This window comes from Carya illinoinensis, chromosome 2, assembly GCF_018687715.1.
Source record: "Carya illinoinensis cultivar Pawnee chromosome 2, C.illinoinensisPawnee_v1, whole genome shotgun sequence".
NCBI lineage: Eukaryota > Viridiplantae > Streptophyta > Magnoliopsida > Fagales > Juglandaceae > Carya > Carya illinoinensis.
This window is the reverse complement of record NC_056753.1, coordinates 26,096,630-26,114,836: the sequence shown is the minus strand read 5'-3', so window position 1 is coordinate 26,114,836 and position 18,207 is coordinate 26,096,630. Positions and strand designations below refer to the sequence as shown.

The window sequence follows — 18,207 nt, the reverse complement described above, 5'->3', positions numbered from 1 at the left end:
TAGGGCATTTTTTATTAAAAAAGAAAAAAGAAAAAAAAAAGGAAAAAAGAAATATGCCGATTTTATTAAAACACGTAAATGGCTTACGTTAGGATTCCGCACCGATTGCAAAATGTCGGTTGTAAGTAGAGGTTTTCTAAAAACATAAGCATACTAAAAAATACTAACATTACAATTCAAAATAATAAAATTGTAATTTTGAAATAAGATCTAAACGAGTTGATTTATGATTAAGTGGGTTGACACGTTTATAAATCGTGTTTTAACAGATCGATTCATTTTAACCCGAATCTATTAACATCAAGCTCAATCATACTAATTTCGTGTCGTGTTTATATTAAGTTCACAGATTGTATCACATACTGTAACCTCTATATAGGTCTTTCAAATTATGGCCCCATGACTTTTTAAGTGTATGATCCCCGTCTGTTCTTATATTTGTAATTTTAGCTTCGAATTATTTCCACAATGATCAATACAATATCAAGAACAAATTAGTATGCAATATATATATATATAGTGGTCTTGTTTTATAACAATGGCAATCTTTCTATTGCTTGTGTGCCACAGATATCTAATTCCTTTATTTGTTCTGCGTGAGTGTAAGCTCGTTGAAGCTTTCTTTTCCAAAATACTTGATAACTGATAAATCTACTTAAAAAAAAAAAGCATATATATAAATATATTTCTTATTCAAACCCAAATTGATTCGAGTTCAGATTTTGTGTTGATTGTGTTAAACGCTAGCGGCTTGCATTTCAATTGATCACTTTTATCATGACAAGTGAATCACTTCTATAGCATTTATATTGGCTTCATTAAAGTCATCTTTAAAATTTGATGATAAGTACAGGTTTTTCAGAAATCCAAAATCTTCCTATCTATAACCCCACATTGGATTAGTCATTGGATTCATCAAAATAATAATATAATATTATTTTTTTAACAATAACATTTTTAATTTATTTTTTATATTTTGCAATTATACTAATCATATGTACATTAATAATTTAATTTGATACTTAAATTATTGATTCACAAATTGAAGCATTTCTTTCAATTTAATTTTACTAATCCTCTAGTATTATTTTGCATGTCAAGGGCACTATTAGATGTGCACCAACATAATAATTGTAATCCCTATTATGATCATTTAACACTGGCAAGAAATTAGCACATTCACAAAAGCTAGTTAAAAAAAAGCATTAATCTTCCCATAGTGTATCTTGAATCTACAAAGTATCAACCTTCAACTAAATGTAGCTTTTATTTTTTTTTTTCTATTCTGTAACCTTTAAACTAAGGTAAAAGAAAAAATATTTAAAATTGAATAAAAATAAATTTGAACAGTAAATTTAAAAATAAAAATTGAACAGTAATTCTTCAAATTTAAAGGAATCATAAGATTTACTATGACAACTTCTCACCCATCCCTTTAGCTAATCCAATGCATCTCCATTTTGATCAAATTCATCATATTTTACATTTTGCTAGGCTTTTGATGAATCCAATACCAATGCTCTAAGTGTGTAAAATTTAGCCAATTTAACACTCTTTCTTTTTCTCCCCTTTGTTTTATATGTTAGCCCGCATATATACTAAAGAGATAGCGTTGTGCAACATGAACCGATATATAACCGATGAAGTGAACCTATGACAGCAAAATGCACATTTTTATTTTTTTTCTTCTTTTCTTTTAATAATTTTTCACACAATTTTAAATATTTTTAAAAAATAAAAAAAAATCAATTCACTAATATTCACTTACTTAACCATTAAATAAAAAAATAAATTAAAAAAATAAAAAATTCAATTTGCTACTTTTATCGGTTCAACTAGCATTTTCCAAAGAGATATGGGTAAAGTGAGAGTAACTGTATTGAGGCAAGAGTTGAGTGTATTGAGGCTTTAGTTTAGAGTAATTTATTATCATGTAATATGTATTAAGATAAATATAAATGATTAAATTTATATTTTTTGTCTATTTTAAACTTTTGAAAAAAAGTAAATTAATTTAATTATTTGTATTTATTTTAACAATCAGTATATTTTTTTGTGATAATAGATATATATATATATATATAGGCTTTATTTAAATCGAACTACTAAAATTTATGTACTGTCTTGTGTAATTTTTTAAATTAATTCTTATATTTTTCTCTTTTACTATTCTCAAATCGATCCACTAATCGTCGGAAACACATATGCCCTTCTCCGGATATCGGAAACTGCATGTGTAGCCTGCATATATAACACACTAAAACTTTTAACGGCTCTCCAATGACCAATCTCCATCCTCATTTGGCACGAGAGAAATAATATATATAAATCTCATGAAATACATAAATTTTATATAATTCCTTAATAAAAAAAAATGGATCTAATCATGGAAAAATGTGAAAATTTCTTTTTTTTTTATTGAATCCATATTTTTATAAAATATTTATATAAAACTATGAAATACACAATAATATAATAAAGATTACAATAAAAATTAATAGTCCTTTTTCATCTTGCAATTGTGCAATCAATGGAAAAAATAAATTGACAAAAAGTTGACGTTTCACAAAGGTACTAAAAGGAAACGTTATTAATAAATATTATTTATTAAAAGATATGATCAACACCTAACATTACTCACGTCTGCTACAAAGAAAGAACTGAAGCGATTTTCAAATCTGTGTCAATTTAGTGAAGCGCTGAGGGCGCAAGGATGACATTTTTCTTTCTGGTTTGGGTTAATAGTCAAGTGAGTGTTTATTCATTCTTTCTTCTAGAATTATGTGGTAAGCCGGTTTTTATTTATTTATTTATTTTTTTTCAATAGTTGTTGATCAAATTCTTGAGAAAAGATAAATAGATACATAACATACATCTTACAGGACCTATGGTTGTCTGAGTAAATTTGCCTAGGTAACATTTGTTAAAATATAAAATTAATAATAAAATTTATCTTTTCTTATTAACTTAACTTTTTAGACGAGAGCGATGATTTTATATGGTATTGGAATAGAGATTCTGAATTCGAATCTTGACTCTATAATTTATCATATTTAATTAAATATTTCACTTGTTGGACTACTCATTAAGAAGTAGGTTAGTCTACACGTGAGGGGCAATATTAAAATATAAAAATAAATAATAAAATCTATATTTTTTTTATTAAATTTTTAAGACAAACGGTAATTTGATAACATTAAATACTTCATAAAAAATACCATGCGACTCACTTATCGTGTCTATCAAGTTCTTATTCTAAATCCTAGAATTCCTTAACCAAATTCCTTAAAAGAATTCTATCCTGACAAACTGGCCTCAATGGGGGGGAGAGAGAAGCCTAGAGAATATTGCCTGGGCCTTGACCAGTCTAGGTTGCATTTCGGTTGTCCCCTGCCCTTCGTCCTGAAGCACATGGATGAGGTGGATTGGTCTTTTTTCGGGACGAGTGGGTAAGAAGGCAAACCTTATGCTCAACCCTAAAACCCCTTAGAAATTATATTTCTGGTTAGTGTTTTGGGTGACCCAATTCAGTGCTCATAGTTCATGCTAGCTGTAAGAGGCTTTTTTTCAACTTTTTAAACCGAAAGATAACCCTTGTGAGCTTCCCGAATGCAAAGCAGTGCATGCCATGCATGCTGAATGTTCGAGTACTGGCCGGGAGTTGTCCCAAACTCTCACCAGAGTGGAAATTAATGGCCCAAATATTAGGGAATCAGCCTAGCAGCCTCAGTTAAGTTCTTAGTTTTCTGATCTTCAGGCCTCCTGATAAGTTTAATTTCTAGGCATGTATAGCTGATCTTCAATTGAAAGCATTGCAATCTGACTGCAAACTTAGCGAAAACAGTCAAAATAATTAATCACGTTCTTTCCATTAACTTTGTACAAATTGAAGCTTTCCATCCAAGGTGTAACAAAATAAAGGAAGACCAGGAAAACAGAGATCGAATGATACGTTTAAAGAGTGACGTCTAATAAATATGAGTCATCAAACTAAAATTAACGTTATTTGGGAACTTAAAAGATTTCCATTTGTGATTATTTTTACAGGTCATCACCATGAGGGGCAGAGAGGAAGTAAAAGATCCTATGGGCACAAAACAGTGAAGCAAGCAAAGATCATAATGATTCGCTTTGAGGTCTTTGGTACGTACCATATATATATATATATATATAATATCATCTCTATCCTGTAATCGATTGTCACCCCCCCGAACCCGACAAGGACGATTACTTTGTGTTTATAGTTGGCGTGCATCGAAGAAAGAGAAATAATATTTATAATCGTAATTGTGTAAATATCGTACAGTCTCTTTAAAAAAAATGAATTAATATAGAATTCATATAAAAAATAAAAATAAAAAAAATAATTTTTTAATCATAAACTCTACTTTTTTTAAAATGATTATGTGGTGTTTGCACATTCTACAACTGTATATAGCATTACTCACAACACTCTTCCAGTGAACCCTCCTTGTCCGCCAATGGTCCGAGGGACACATCATGATGCCGATGTTAATCTCTTACATCACAAGTTGAACTAGGTCTCTCCGCATATCCTTATCTGTTAAGATATAATTTAAATAATTGAGTTTAATGTACACTCCACCTTATTTAATTAAATATAAAACATATCAACTTAAATTTTTGAAACATTTGGTAATTAAATTAAACTCCGAACTTAGCTACATGAAAGTGGATCACAAGATTCTTGCATGAGGGGATTACCATCTGACACGTGGCCAAAAAAAAAGCATGATAAGAAAAGTTGAACTCAAACATATAGAAAAATGTTATATATATAAATAAATTATATAAAACAAACCTAGAAATTGATGTGCCTTCGTAGAATTCATTAGATATATTTTGTAATAAAAATAATTTTATAATCTGACGTATTACATCAAACTACATAAGTGTGAGTTTATTTTAATTTAATTTTTTTTGTAGCTAAAGTATTTTTCAGGTATATACACGTAAATTAAGGATTGTTATTCTTTTGTTTTTTATCATGGTGGGGGTGGAGAGGATTGATGTCTTTGATGGTGAATTGGTGATGGTGATTATGAGTGCGCCTGGAACAGCACGCTCTTCCTCAATCTTTTGAGGCAAACAAAGAGAATATGATGATGGTTTCTTCTGCACGCTGATCTCTCTCTCTCTCTCCAGCCAAGATTTGCACACACTTCTGCAGAAAGGAATAACCAAATTCTTAGGTAAATTGTCATCCTTTCAATCATGATCATCCTTTTTATCTTTTCCTTCCACTAATAAAATTCTCTATACATATCATGCGTTAATGCCGTCTCACGACCATATGTCCATGTTTGCAGTCACAATATCAGTATCTCAATTTTCAAATGAACGATATTGGGAAATTCACGTAGGTCCCGTGGATCCAAGTGCATAGCTAAAAGTAGCTAGACAATCTTTAGCCCTACCAAATAAAACATATAAAATCACTTTCTTCGCATTTTCTTCGATCGGTTCCATGGCTACTGCGCATGCACATGGCAAAGATCATCACCGATATACTAAAACCACGCGAGCAAATCAACCTTAGAATCACGCACGCAAAGTGTTCTTTTCCTTCACGAAAATTAATCCACGTGGATTTTGTCTCCTAATTCACACTATATATAAGCACACCCATGCACTTAATTCTATAAAATCTCACATTCGTCCATACCAAACACAAAATCATAGTACATTTTCGATTTCCCCTAAACCCACCCTGAGATCTCGGCCTATTTATATAGTGCACAACCAAGCTAAACTTCTCTCCTCCCCTTCACTGCTTGGTTCTGATCTTTCTCTCGATTCTTTCAGCACTAATAGGAAAATGGCAGATATTTCTTATTCCAGTGGAAATGGAGTTCATGGAAAAGGCTTTGTACTAAATGGGTATAGGAAGAGCTGTTGGTACGAGGAAGAGATTGAAGAGAATCTGAGATGGTCCTTTTCTCTCAATAGGTATATTCTAGCCAGTCGGATGTCACAGTTAATCTATACTTGTAGTTAAATTATATTTTAGTTTAAAATCAAATAAAACATTCCTGCAGGTACTATATATGTACGCTTAGATTTTTTTTTTTTTTTTTTCCTCTCATTTTCCTTCTCTGGCAGCCTGTTTGTTTGTTTTTTTCTTTTTCTTTTTATAAATACAATGGATACTATATAGAAATGAAAGGTACAAAGCAGGAAATTGTTTACTAAGTAGCTTTTTTTTTTCCTTTTAATTTTCTTTTGGGATATGGGAACTATTTAATTAGTTAAAATCATTAGCAAAGCTTTTTCTTGAGTTCAAAAGTTGTTGTTGTACCACAAGTCTTTGATCATCAGCTCGATAAGAAGGTCGTGAAAAGGCCAGACAAGATTATTTAAAATTGTACAAAAAAATTATTCTTATAATTATTGAGTTCAGCGCCTTCATTTTCTGAAATATATATTGAACATTGATTTTTATTTATTTATTTATGCAGTATATTGCATACAGGAGCTACGCCGTACCAGGACATTGCGCTTTTGGACACAAAACCCTTTGGAAAGGTTTTTGTATTAAAGAAAGTCTAATTTGGAAGAGAAAATGTTACGTTTCTAATGCAACAGTTCCGACTTCTTTTGCGCTAAATATTTGTTTTGTTAATAGGCTCTGGTCATTGATGGAAAGCTTCAAAGTGCAGAGACAGACGAATTCATCTACCATGAATCTCTTGTTCATCCAGCACTTCTTCATCATCCCAAGTAACTTTTCCTCTTTCTACTTAATTTCTTCTCTGTTCCTCTCGTTTTCTTATAGTTTTGTATAACAGTGTGTAAAGGCCAAATATTTCAAGCTAAAATTTGTGATTGATCCTAGTCCAAGGACCATCTTTATTATGGGAGGAGGTGAGGGTTCCACAGCAAGAGAGATTCTTAGACATAATACAGTTGAGATGGTTGTGATGTGTGACATTGATGAGGTAAAATCTCCATCATATTTTGGTCAATATTTTCTTTGAGTTCTTGTTTCCCCTAAACTAGGCGTTTTTTGTTTCACGAGGTCATGTGTTTTTCCCTTGATATTATCTGTGTCTTTCGGATTATTATCTTAAGATCCTCTCCAAGTCAAATGACCCTCATCATATTGTTTATTTTGCAATTTTCCAATGTGATGTGAACGTGCAATTATGTTTTTCTTCTTTCTCCATCAATCTTTCCATGGGGCATATATGCAGGAGGTGGTGGAGTTTTGCAAGTCATACTTAATAGTGAACAGGGATGCTTTCTGTGATCCAAGACTTGAGCTTATTATCAATGACGCCAGGTTCCACTATCTACTTGCATCACATGCATGGCTGTCATGTCATGTCATTCTCCTCATTATCGTTGTACGTTGCTGTTATTGTAACGACTAAGAACCTCGTGGTTTGCTGCAGGGCTGAGCTAGAAAGCAGAGAAGAGTGTTATGATGTGATCATAGGCGACTTGGCTGACCCGATTGAGGGAGGCCCATGTTATAAACTTTACACCAAATCCTTCTATGAGTCTACTGTCAAACCTAGACTTAATCAGGGTGGCTTATTTGTCACACAGGTTTGTCTCTGTGTGTGTGGGTATGGAGAGAGAGAAGAGGAAAAGGAAAAGGAAAATATCAAGCACTATACTTTCATCTCACTCTTATCTTATTATAATGACGTCATTAACTTTTAAATTTGTTATTTTCAATAATAAGAATGGATTTAATAGTTAATAGATAATATTACATCATTATAGTGTGATAAAAGTGGAAGTACATGACTCGGAGGAAAAACAAAAAAAGTAACCATTTCCCAACCTACTCTTCTTAGGCAGGACCAGCTGGAATATTCAGCCATACAGAGGTATTCTCTTGCATTTACAACACTCTAAGGCAGGTTTTCAAGCGTAAGTAAGATTGGATTTAATGAAGATATTTTGCACTTCCGAACATACTGTAAAAATGATCACGCGGTTCAACTTCCTTTTTTCGTGTGCAGATGTGGTGCCTTACTCAGCTCATGTCCCTTCTTTCGCAGATACTTGGGGATGGGTCATGGTATGAGAAATGATAAATCAAGAACTTTCTATTATTGGTTGTCCCATGTGCAAAATCTTATTCCAAGCTCTGATCTTTAAAGCAAAATATTTTCTAATGAAAGACAGTTCATATTTTGAAGAAAGTAGGCTACTTTATATATGCCTTGTTTATCTCACAGTGAAATTAATTTGGAAGACTAAAAACTGTTGAAAACGGCACTGGCAGGCTTCTGATACTCCATTTGCGCTGAGTGCCGATGAGTTGGACCTCAGGATGAAACAGAGGATCAAAGGGGAGAACAGATACCTTGATGGGAAGACATTTTCATCGGCTTCAACCTTGAGTAAAGCCGTTCGGAACACGTAAGGCGCTGATCTTGTTTACCTTTGCATGCACGTTTGTAATTTCCTTTTCTGAATGTTGAGCAGCAACTGATTTGAGAGGAGCATTGGCAGGCTGGATAATGAGACTCATGTGTACACAGAGGGAACAGCAAGGTTCATATACGGCCATGGTAGTGCCCACAGAAACACTCAAGAATGAGAAATGAATTCAGAACACCGCTCCTGCCAAAGCACAAGGAAACATGAGACTGCAAGTAGAACACTACATTGGGTTTATATTATCTATTTAACTTTTCTCTCTTTCTTTCTTTCTGCATTTCATGTACTTTTACTTGAAAGGTATGGTATAATGGTAATGGTTGGTCTTTGCTTTGTGCTTCACTTTTCGGAAGTTTGAGCAACTTATATTCTAATCACCAACTACTTACTTCATCGGGAGCCACTTCGCTAAAGTAGTGCTTTGTTTTATGAATAATGCTTGAAAAAATTATTGTGGCAAAAACACAATTCCATTTACCTTCACCATTCCGATTAGTTTGTACATCTTATGAAAAGAATGGCCAAGACCTGTTCATTGAAAAAACAAAAACAACTGCATGCGGCTTACAATCACTTTAATGTGTGGATAGTGTCTGAACAGTATTCTCGATGTGCCTATTCAATGAAAATTTCACGCCGAACATAATAATGATTATTCCACATACTAATTTCAACAAATAATTTACAGAAAAAATAATAAAAATAAAAATAAAAAAGAAGAAGAAGAAGAAGACAAGAGAATTGCCCAAAACACAAGCTGATATTCAATTCAAAATTACCAAATTCGAGAATAATGAAAACCCACCCACAAGCCTTGCTTTAATATACTAATAGCTAAAAATCGTCCATATTAGAATTTTTAAAAAAGTAGCAAAACCTCAATAATTACTCAAAAAATAAATACATAATAAAAGAAATAATTTACCAAAAATCTTGCCCAAATCAAATTCAGAATCACTTCCTAAATAATAAACAAAATATTATCATAAAAGGAAAAAAAAAACTAAAAATGGGGATTCAGAGGGAAAAATAGTGGATTTTATCCTAAAAAAAAGATGCACACTAAGCATAGCTGGATGACCACGACGTACATGCCAAAAAGAGATTTCCGAATTTGGGTCATATGTGTGGTTCCAATACCTATAACCAAAGTTATGGTTAAAATACCAAAACGCACCCAAAACTGTCTCAATTAAGAAAAGATCATGGTTTTCTACTATCTTTGCGCTAATCTACCACCTCAAGGTATTTTAGTTCCATCAATGTACAATCTGACAACTCAGCATCATCTGACTCAGATTCTCCTGCATCAAAATTCTCACAAAACTACACTACAAGATAAATGGGTTTTTGTAACCAAAATGACTATTTCCAATAAAAACACCAGAATTTTGTGACCAAAATGACTATTTTCAATGGTTTTCGTCGGAAATAGTCATTTTAGTCACAAAAATTTGTTTCTCTTGTATTTCAGTGTCATCAATGTACAATTTGACAACTCAACATCATCTGACTCGGATCCTCCTGCATCAAAATCCTCACAAAACTATAACACTACAAGAGAAACGAATTTTTGTAACCAAAATGACTATTTTTTACAAAAACATCAAAATTTTGTGACCAAAATGACTATTTCCGATAGTTTTCGTCGGAAATAGTCATTTTGGTCACAAAAATTCGTTTCTCTTGTATTTCAGTGCCATCAATGTATAATCTGACAACTCAGCATCATCTGACTCGGATCCTCCTGCATCAAAATCCTTACAAAACTATAACACTACAAGAGAAACGGATTTTTGTAACCAAAAAGACTATTTCCGACTAAAACACTAAAAGTTTTTGACCAAATTGACTATTTCCGATAGTTTTCATCGGAAATAGTTATTTTGGTCACAAAAATCTGTTTCTCTTGTAATGCTATTCTATCAATCACATTTGAATGTATATATATATATATATATGTGTGTGTGTATGTGTGTATATGTGAGTCTCGTATTTATTTATTTTTTTAAAATAATTATGTGATACTTACACACTCATGATTGTAACTATTATTATTATTAATTTTTAAATAATAAAAAGACATTAGCGGTTTATTATACTTGTAGAAAAATGGTAGAGCTATAATAACTTTTTTAACAGTACTTTTATAAAATAACGATATAATTATAGTTACACTTTATAAAATACTTGAAAGAAAAATTTTCTTGTCATCCTCACACTTCACACACCACACTTATTTTAATTTTTTTTTTCATTTTTTTTATAATAAATATGTAGTGTGTGGATGATAAATAGAATAATTTAATTAGTTTAATAAGAATAAAATAAAATAAAAAATAATATTTTAATATATAAAGTGTGTGGTGTGGGATGATGTATAGCATTTCTCATACTCGAAATCGTTATTAAAAACAATATTGGATCTTTTTCATTTACATTCGTGGATTGCATGCTACTGTACTAGTTGCCCGCTACGGCTATAAAAAGATATTATAAAAATAAATTTATAGACTGACGTGATTTTATATAATGCGTTAAATTTATTTTACAATAAAAATAATTTTATAATATAATATATTATATCAAGACAAGTCAATTGTATAAATATTTTATTTTTATAGAATTTTTTATGATTAAAACATTTTTCGATAGTTAAAGATGACAGAATTGATCGTTCATAGCCTATAGTTGACCTTGGTGAACAAATTAAAAAATAAAAATCCAGTTTAAATTATATTTCCAATCAACCGCTTCCATCAATGTCATCATATATCATATTGTTCTTCCAATGTCATCTTGTCAAGAAAAAAAAAGTTGAGCATAGATGATACATTACATATCATCGTACACCTCACAAGTCGTATACTTGCTTGCTGGTGAACTTGACCTCAATCGGGTTCACATTCTTTCCGACTGACCTGAAGTTTAGTCCGACTCCTTGACGGCTAGGGTTCACCTTCTCCTGGTGGACACCATCCTTGGGGTGCAAATATTAGACCTCTCCATTGGGGAGCAACCTGTAAAACTAGTACTTGATCTTATACCTAGATCTCAACCTCGTCCCAAAGCCAAGCATTGCTCTTTCCTAGCCAATTTGAGTAGGTTCAGACCTTGCCTCATAATGGCTGCTCCTCCGAGGAGCATCTCAAAGATTTGTTCCTTTGGAGAGTCCCATGTGATCACATAGAACTCTTCGACTTGGGTGCTACATGTGAAAATCTGTGAGGGGGTGCAGGGATCCAACTAGGGCTAGGTGAATCCCACAGGAGCCTCCTTAATGGGTGCCTCGACTTTGCCATCCGTAGCAGCTGTCTTGATTGTACGCTGTCTTGAAAAAGATTTGCATGGCTTGGGACGCATGAAAGATAAGGTTGGTGATTGTTTCCATAGGACGGTGACACAATCACACCGGGCTTTGAGGTGAAGAGAGGTTGGGTGAAGAGAGAGGCTTGGGTTGCCATGGCCATCAATGGGTTGAGGAGATATGGGAATGAGGATTGGTGCAACCATTGTCTATGGTTGCATGGGGATTCAATCTTGTTGAGAATGTCTAGTGTGGGGAAGTTTCTGGGATTTTTGGATGGGTGGACGGACTGGTGGGGATGTGGATTTGGATAAGGTGATATGGCTTTGGACCAATAGGATGTGTGATTGTGATACGAGTTAGTTCCTAGATTCTCTCCTTTTTTATTTTTATAATTCGCAAAAAGAAGAGGTGGGGGCAACTAACGTAGCAACTCTTACAGGGCATGACTATAAGAGCCCCTCCCCACTGCAAAGTGTCCAATTTGAGCCATAACTATTGTTCTAAGGGCGAGCCCGTCATCACAACACTTCAAAAGTATCCAATTAGTCCAAAACCTATCCTATGACCCAAGGGTCAGATTTTACTACCACAAGTGATTTCAACTTATATCTTGACTTAAACTTCTAACCTCGAAACCATGAAATACTAGCTTGTATTGATTGGGCTACCACCTTGATAATAGGTGCTCAAATTCTCTTAGTTTGTTGATTGCTTATTATTTTCGTTCAATGCTTTTTAGTTGTTGTATCATGGACAAGTTTATGATGACACCTAGCACTTTTAAAGTCTCATCTAGATTGCAAGATGCTCTTACCTCGACTCATCTCAACTCATTTTAACTTATCTCATCTTATATTAAAATATAAACATCACAAATACAAAAAAAATTTAATTTTAAATTTTTAACTTTTTTATCTAATCATTATAACTTATCCAAGCTTTAAAACAAAACACAAAAAATAATTCAATTTTTTCAAATTCAAAAAATATATATTATTAAAAAATTATATTATAATATTATTTTAATTTTATAATATTTTAATACAATATTTTCTCTCCTTTCTTAAAATCTTATAAAATCTATTAACTCAAACTATTTTATTATTATTTATAAATATTTTATTACTATTTATAGATCATCTAATTTCACCTCACGGAAGCCAAGTTGTTTAAAAATCCAAAGAGAGCCTGACGGATCGTGGGCCGCCCGGATCAGGGACCGGTCTTAATTTTTTTATCAAACAACGAATAGTGAAGCGCTCGGCAAAATAAGTTCGACTAATGTCGTTTGTGGTGGAACATTAAAAAATTCGGCGAACCCATCAAATTTTGTTGTAATTTAAGCTACAGCGTAAGCATTAATTTTGGTTGGTAAACAACGGAACCTTTGTGATGGAAATAATGAAGACTGTCTTGGCCAAGGATTTAGGTCGTTCGTACGGTTCCTTGTGAACTTCAATAGAGGGAGTCGTGGAATTAGGAAATATAGTCGAAGTAGCTCTCTAGAGTCTTTGATTTGTTCATGTTAAATGCTTTACTACGCAAAAATTGTTTTCATATCGTTGTTTATATGAAACGTGGTGGCTGGTCAACTGCAGCTCTTTTATGGGACACATCCTGAGACAAGCAGATTTGGTCGAGCTGTGTGAGGCAAAGGAGACTGTATCAAGTTTTCAACTGCAATTGCCAATTGCATGTTCTAGGCACCTCAACAGCACAATCCTCGTGGTTTTTAGCAGTCGTCTCTCTTATTTGAGGTAGTGTCATCGGTGTCCAGACTTTTGCTTGCTTCTGCAGAACTGTTGGATCTCCCCTGGTGCCAGAGCTGATATTAAATGGTGGAGATGCCATTGTTATTTAAATGTAACGATTTTTCGGTATATATTTCACACATAAGAAAATAGGAAAATAGGTACATCACGTCATTGTAAATTTATCTAGATAATGCACGACCACTTGGCTATAATCTTAGATCAATAAGAAAAATGAGGACACTAGAACTTATCTGACAATCTCTTACTATCAAACCAGAAAATTCTAGATTGAGATGCTGTTGGGAATTCCCTTTCCAGTGAGGCCGCCCATTCTAGAGTAATCTGAGGTGTTTGGATAGAGCAGGGTGTAAGGCACCTTGACTGGCCCGACCCGGTTTTTCCATCTCCTATCATTGTTCATTTCCATAACTCTGTTTTCTATTTCTATCAGCTTGTTTCTAAACCTTTCAAATGCTGCTATTGGTTCAGCATCTGAGGTCCAATCAGGATTATCTCTCTGCCCAAGATAAGTCTCATCAGTTGAATGCCGGGATAACATTTCTATCAGGGATACACCGAGGAGGGTTTGGAACTGGGCTGTTATTGTTTTCAGGAAGGCTAAGTCAGGGTTTGACAGAAGCTCCGCATACTCGGAGGTGCCTGGCTCAGGTATGAAGCGGCGGCTTACCGTTGGTCGATTTGGAAGGAAGCCAGCATAAGGGTATTGCCCAAAATTGACAGCCGCATGGAGGGCAGAAGCCACCCAAATTATAATGGTGCAGACTTGGACAAGCTCTGCCCTTGTATGCATCTCAGGCCACCATGGTTCATCTTTCTTGTCACCATGACCCTTATTACGGATCTCCATCCACCATGATTGGAGTTCAGAATCGTCTTGGACCGTGTCATCAGTTGGATAGTAAAAAGAGCAGTATTCTCTAACCCAATTCTCAATTGCTGACCAGATCGCTAGCCCATCCACAGCATAGGGATAATCCTCTATAAGAAGTCTGAGGCCATGGGGGTAGCTTGAGTCTGGAACTGCGATTCCTCTAAAACGAAGCAAAAACTGGATCAAAATTCAATGTTGAAGATCAGAACTGTTGAAATTATTATTTAACAAAGTTGGCTGACCTCTTGAGCAAATCAGCAGGTAATGCCTGTTCTGTGAACTCCCAGTTCTTATATACAAAAGCAGACATTTCCATGGCGAACTTGGCTGGGAAGACTGTTCTCTCAAGCACCCCACCAGCATTGATGAGGATCTGCCGTGCCAAGGCATTTATATGCATCGTGTCGCGGAAATGTGTATGCAAAAGCTTATATATTGGGTGAAGCACACTCAGCTGTCTGTTTGTTGCAATCACAAACGGCTCTATTACCGCATGCGTGTTCAACCTGCAAACATGATCAGAAGCATTTTGGTATGCATTTTGGATCAGAGTCAGATCTTCTATTTTTCTTAGGTATCATACCAGTGGCTAATGAGCTGATGGTAGCCAGAATCGTTAACAGCGGCATAGGCTTTGGCCAGCTGCCACAACGAACCTTCAACACCTTCCTCTGCTGGAGTGAAAACCATGCTGACCGCACCATGAGCCTCCCCTTGTGGATGTGGCAAGCTTAACTCGATAGCCAACGGCTTCAATGTCCCATCATCTCGCAGCAAAAGGAGCGTTCTTGTGGCATATGTTTTTGTGGTTGTCGAGTTTATTCTAGTCAGGTATGGCATCAGTGCATCATGATGATCTAATATGAATAGCCTGTTGTTTTTTATTGCCTATAACAGACAAATAGAAAATCAGTTACCTATCTAGAAAAAAGTGTAGCAACAGATAATGGATATCATGTTGGTTTGATAATGTAGCTATAGTCGGAAACATATGAAGCATGAGGCATACTCGATCAACGGTAAGCCCTTTCAGGTTCTTCTCAATGTGCTCTTCTCTTATTGTACTATTTTGATTCCCATAGACTTTAGGGTCCAGCTCGCTGGTTGGGGGAAATTTCTGCAGACAGGCACTTCAGTATGTTAACGCTAAGGGACTATTTAACATTATCAATCATGTTATTTAGTCAGTTTTATTTTACTTCGAGGCGGCTGATGATAACAGGGTTCACTCCAGCAAGCATTTCTCGTGCAAACTCTTCATCTGTCCTCCAAGCAGACCTGTCCTCTGCAATTATGCCAAAAAAGCATTAGGTGTTAAAAGAGCTTAAAAATCATAAAAGTTTTGAAGTATCTAAGATTTTGAACTATCTAATGCCATGAGAAATGGGGAGAAAATTTACACATACCCTTGATCACATCAGGCATTGGAAATTTGAGGAATCGTTCGCCATCATTACGAACGAGTTCCCTCAAAAGCTCCCAAGGAATGCACTCTCTAATTTTACTAAGTGTAGGTCCAGTTGGTAGCTTAATACCCCGTTCATAGAGATTAAGTATATCTTTAATGGTGTCAAACTCATTAATAGTTTTATCACATAAAGATGCCAGCTCTGGGAGCAATATCTGAACTAGGGACTTCAGAGCATAGGCAAGAAAATCCGAGAACTTCACATGGCCAAACCGCTCATCTCTTGGAACATAAATGTCGAGGCTTAGAAGTGGCAATCTGCTCTCAGAATTGGGGTCTGTTACAATGAGAATATCAAGTTCCTAGCTCAAAAGGATCTAATGTTTACATGCTTTATGCCATTCGAAATTAAAGAGAACAAAAAAATTTAAGACTTGCTTTAAACATCTTGAAAAAGGAATCCGTTTATTTCTCTAACCAGTTTTTGTAGGTTTTCGACCAGTTCTTCCTCTTCTGGGATAGGGATACTCCTTTGATCCACCAAGAACAGGGCGTGCATAGTCTGGACCTTTGTCTGGACTTCCCAAATCATTGTAGTAAGCATAATCATAAACTCTGTCCCATTCCTTGAGCTCCTCTGATCCATTGCCCCGCAGATTTACTAGCTCTTCTTCCCTGTACTTCCTTAACAACTCGGGGGTTTGACATGGAAGGTAGGTCTAGCATTAAAATTTATAAGTTGTTAGTGGAATTTCATAATAATATTCCTTGTGGCAAAGCATCCATTAACCATTTTGCACAAAATTAACTTTTTACCCTATTTGATCATTGTTACTTTAAACAGAATAATCGAGAACAAGAAAGCACAACACAGATGGCCAGATGGGCAACATCTCATGCTAGCAACCATCTTCAAAAATTTTGAATTACGGGGTCTAAAAACACTTATGAATATGATATTGAGGCCACTATCTAAATAACCATAAATTATCGAAGAGAAGCAGACCTGCCTCTTAATAATCCAGAGTGGCCCACGTAAGATCACAACTGAGATTTCAAGAGGGACAAACCATCTGTCAGATCTATTGCATTAAATCAAACTCAAAATCACCTTGTTTGAGAAGAACACACGGTTGTATTTGTAACGATGTGCAGGGTAAACCCAAGAATTGCAGACGAAAACCATATGACCATGCCCAGGAACATCTTCCAAGGTTACTGTCTTCAGATAAAACTGGCTGCGGTGGTGATTTTTTACAATTAAAGCTCCAGGAGCACCCATGGAGTCGTCCCACTCGAATGTAACGGGGAATACAGTTTCTCCCGCTCGAAAATGGGTAATTGTTCTAACCCATTTCTCCAAGTATGCCACCTTTCCGAGCTTCCCTCTTAATCCATCCTCTAAACAAGTAGGCAACAATATATTTAAGTTTCTCAGCTCCTTCAACCTCTATCACTGCAACTTCCCCAGAAACATAAAAGCAGCAATGCTTGAAAGTTGTTCATAAAGCTACTTGATTGAAAGATTTACATTGCAGTTTATTAACTTCCAGTTAGTTGGTTTCTCAAATAAAAAAAATTAAAAAGCACGAAACCATAATCATGAACCAAGTGTTGATCCCACTAATTGAACTTGGCTACATGATCCATTTTTTAAAATATCTGGCTTCGGCCATGTGGGTATCTTGATGATCACCTATCTCGTTTTTACATATTGATAACTTGTATTCTTATGATATTAAAGTTGAAGACTAGCCAGAAATAAATCACAATGGATGGGGAAGGATACTTTTGAGAAGAAGGCATTTGATGCTTTGATTTAAATGCGAGTGCTTTTATCCTCTGCCAAAGACAAACCTAGTTAATGCACTCGGACAGTAAAATAAAACAAAGTAGAGAGAGAGAGAGAGAGAGAGAGAGAGAGAGAGAGAGAGATTTCGGGTGACCTGGATTGGGACGAGCAGAACTGATGAGCTGCAGGGAGACACACTTGCCCAACAATTCATGAATCCGATCAAGCAATGAGGCTTTCACATCTTTGAAGTCCAACACGTTTTTCTTCAATAACACTACTGTTCCTTTAACCTTCTTGCTGTGATCCACCTTGTGGTTCTGCTTCTTTTTGTTCTTGCCACAGAGCTTCTCCATTGTTTGCTATATGATCTCTGAACTGGGACAAAACGTCATCAAACACAATATCACAAGAATTTTTAAAAAAAAAAGGACAGAGAGCTTGAGAGTTGACAGGGAAGCTTAATGCGATCTAGAATATAAGAGGGGACCAGATATATTCAGTACACATATAGAGGAAGATTTGGCTAGGAGGGAAAACATTCACAGCTCTGTTTTTATGGTTGTAATCTATCTATCTCTCTCTCTCTCTCTCTCTCTGAGTTATTGACTTGTGCAAGACTCAAAAATTGAT

The 18,207-nt window shown here is 34.8% G+C and overlaps 2 protein-coding genes and 1 pseudogene across 5 annotated transcripts; 1 reads left to right on the top strand and 2 right to left on the bottom strand.

The window, feature by feature from the left end:
* Nucleotides 1-5,504: 5,504 nt before the first annotated feature.
* Nucleotides 5,505-8,760, top strand: LOC122300550 (thermospermine synthase ACAULIS5-like). Of its 2 annotated transcripts, none has more exons than XM_043111298.1 (10): nt 5,505-5,970; nt 6,480-6,546; nt 6,647-6,741; nt 6,857-6,959; nt 7,215-7,303; nt 7,416-7,572; nt 7,827-7,902; nt 7,995-8,053; nt 8,261-8,397; nt 8,464-8,760. In XM_043111298.1, exons 1-10 carry the CDS (start codon nt 5,840-5,842, stop codon nt 8,468-8,470), a joined length of 921 nt encoding a protein of 306 aa, XP_042967232.1. In that variant the 5' UTR covers nt 5,505-5,839; the 3' UTR covers nt 8,471-8,760. The 2 variants fall into 2 exon arrangements, with proteins under 2 accessions (XP_042967232.1, XP_042967231.1); XM_043111297.1 differs by having other exon boundaries at nt 5,518-5,970; nt 8,491-8,760.
* A 2,512-nt stretch (nt 8,761-11,272) lies between these two features.
* Nucleotides 11,273-11,888, bottom strand: LOC122295646 (annotated as a pseudogene).
* A 1,696-nt stretch (nt 11,889-13,584) lies between these two features.
* LOC122300549 (linoleate 9S-lipoxygenase 5-like) lies at nt 13,585-18,207 on the bottom strand. 3 transcript variants are annotated; one of them, XM_043111295.1, is made up of 10 exons: nt 17,729-17,872; nt 17,572-17,624; nt 16,894-17,183; nt 16,261-16,501; nt 15,781-16,119; nt 15,574-15,659; nt 15,384-15,491; nt 14,958-15,262; nt 14,617-14,880; nt 13,585-14,534 (listed from the first exon to the last, which is right to left on the bottom strand). In XM_043111295.1, the coding sequence occupies exons 3-10, from the start codon at nt 17,062-17,064 to the stop codon at nt 13,766-13,768; spliced, it is 2,283 nt and encodes a 760-aa protein (XP_042967229.1). In that variant the 5' UTR covers nt 17,065-17,183; nt 17,572-17,624; nt 17,729-17,872; the 3' UTR covers nt 13,585-13,765. The 3 variants fall into 3 exon arrangements, with proteins under 3 accessions (XP_042967229.1, XP_042967228.1, XP_042967230.1); XM_043111294.1 differs by having other exon boundaries at nt 16,894-17,624; XM_043111296.1 differs by lacking the exons at nt 15,781-16,119; nt 17,572-17,624 and having other exon boundaries at nt 17,729-18,207.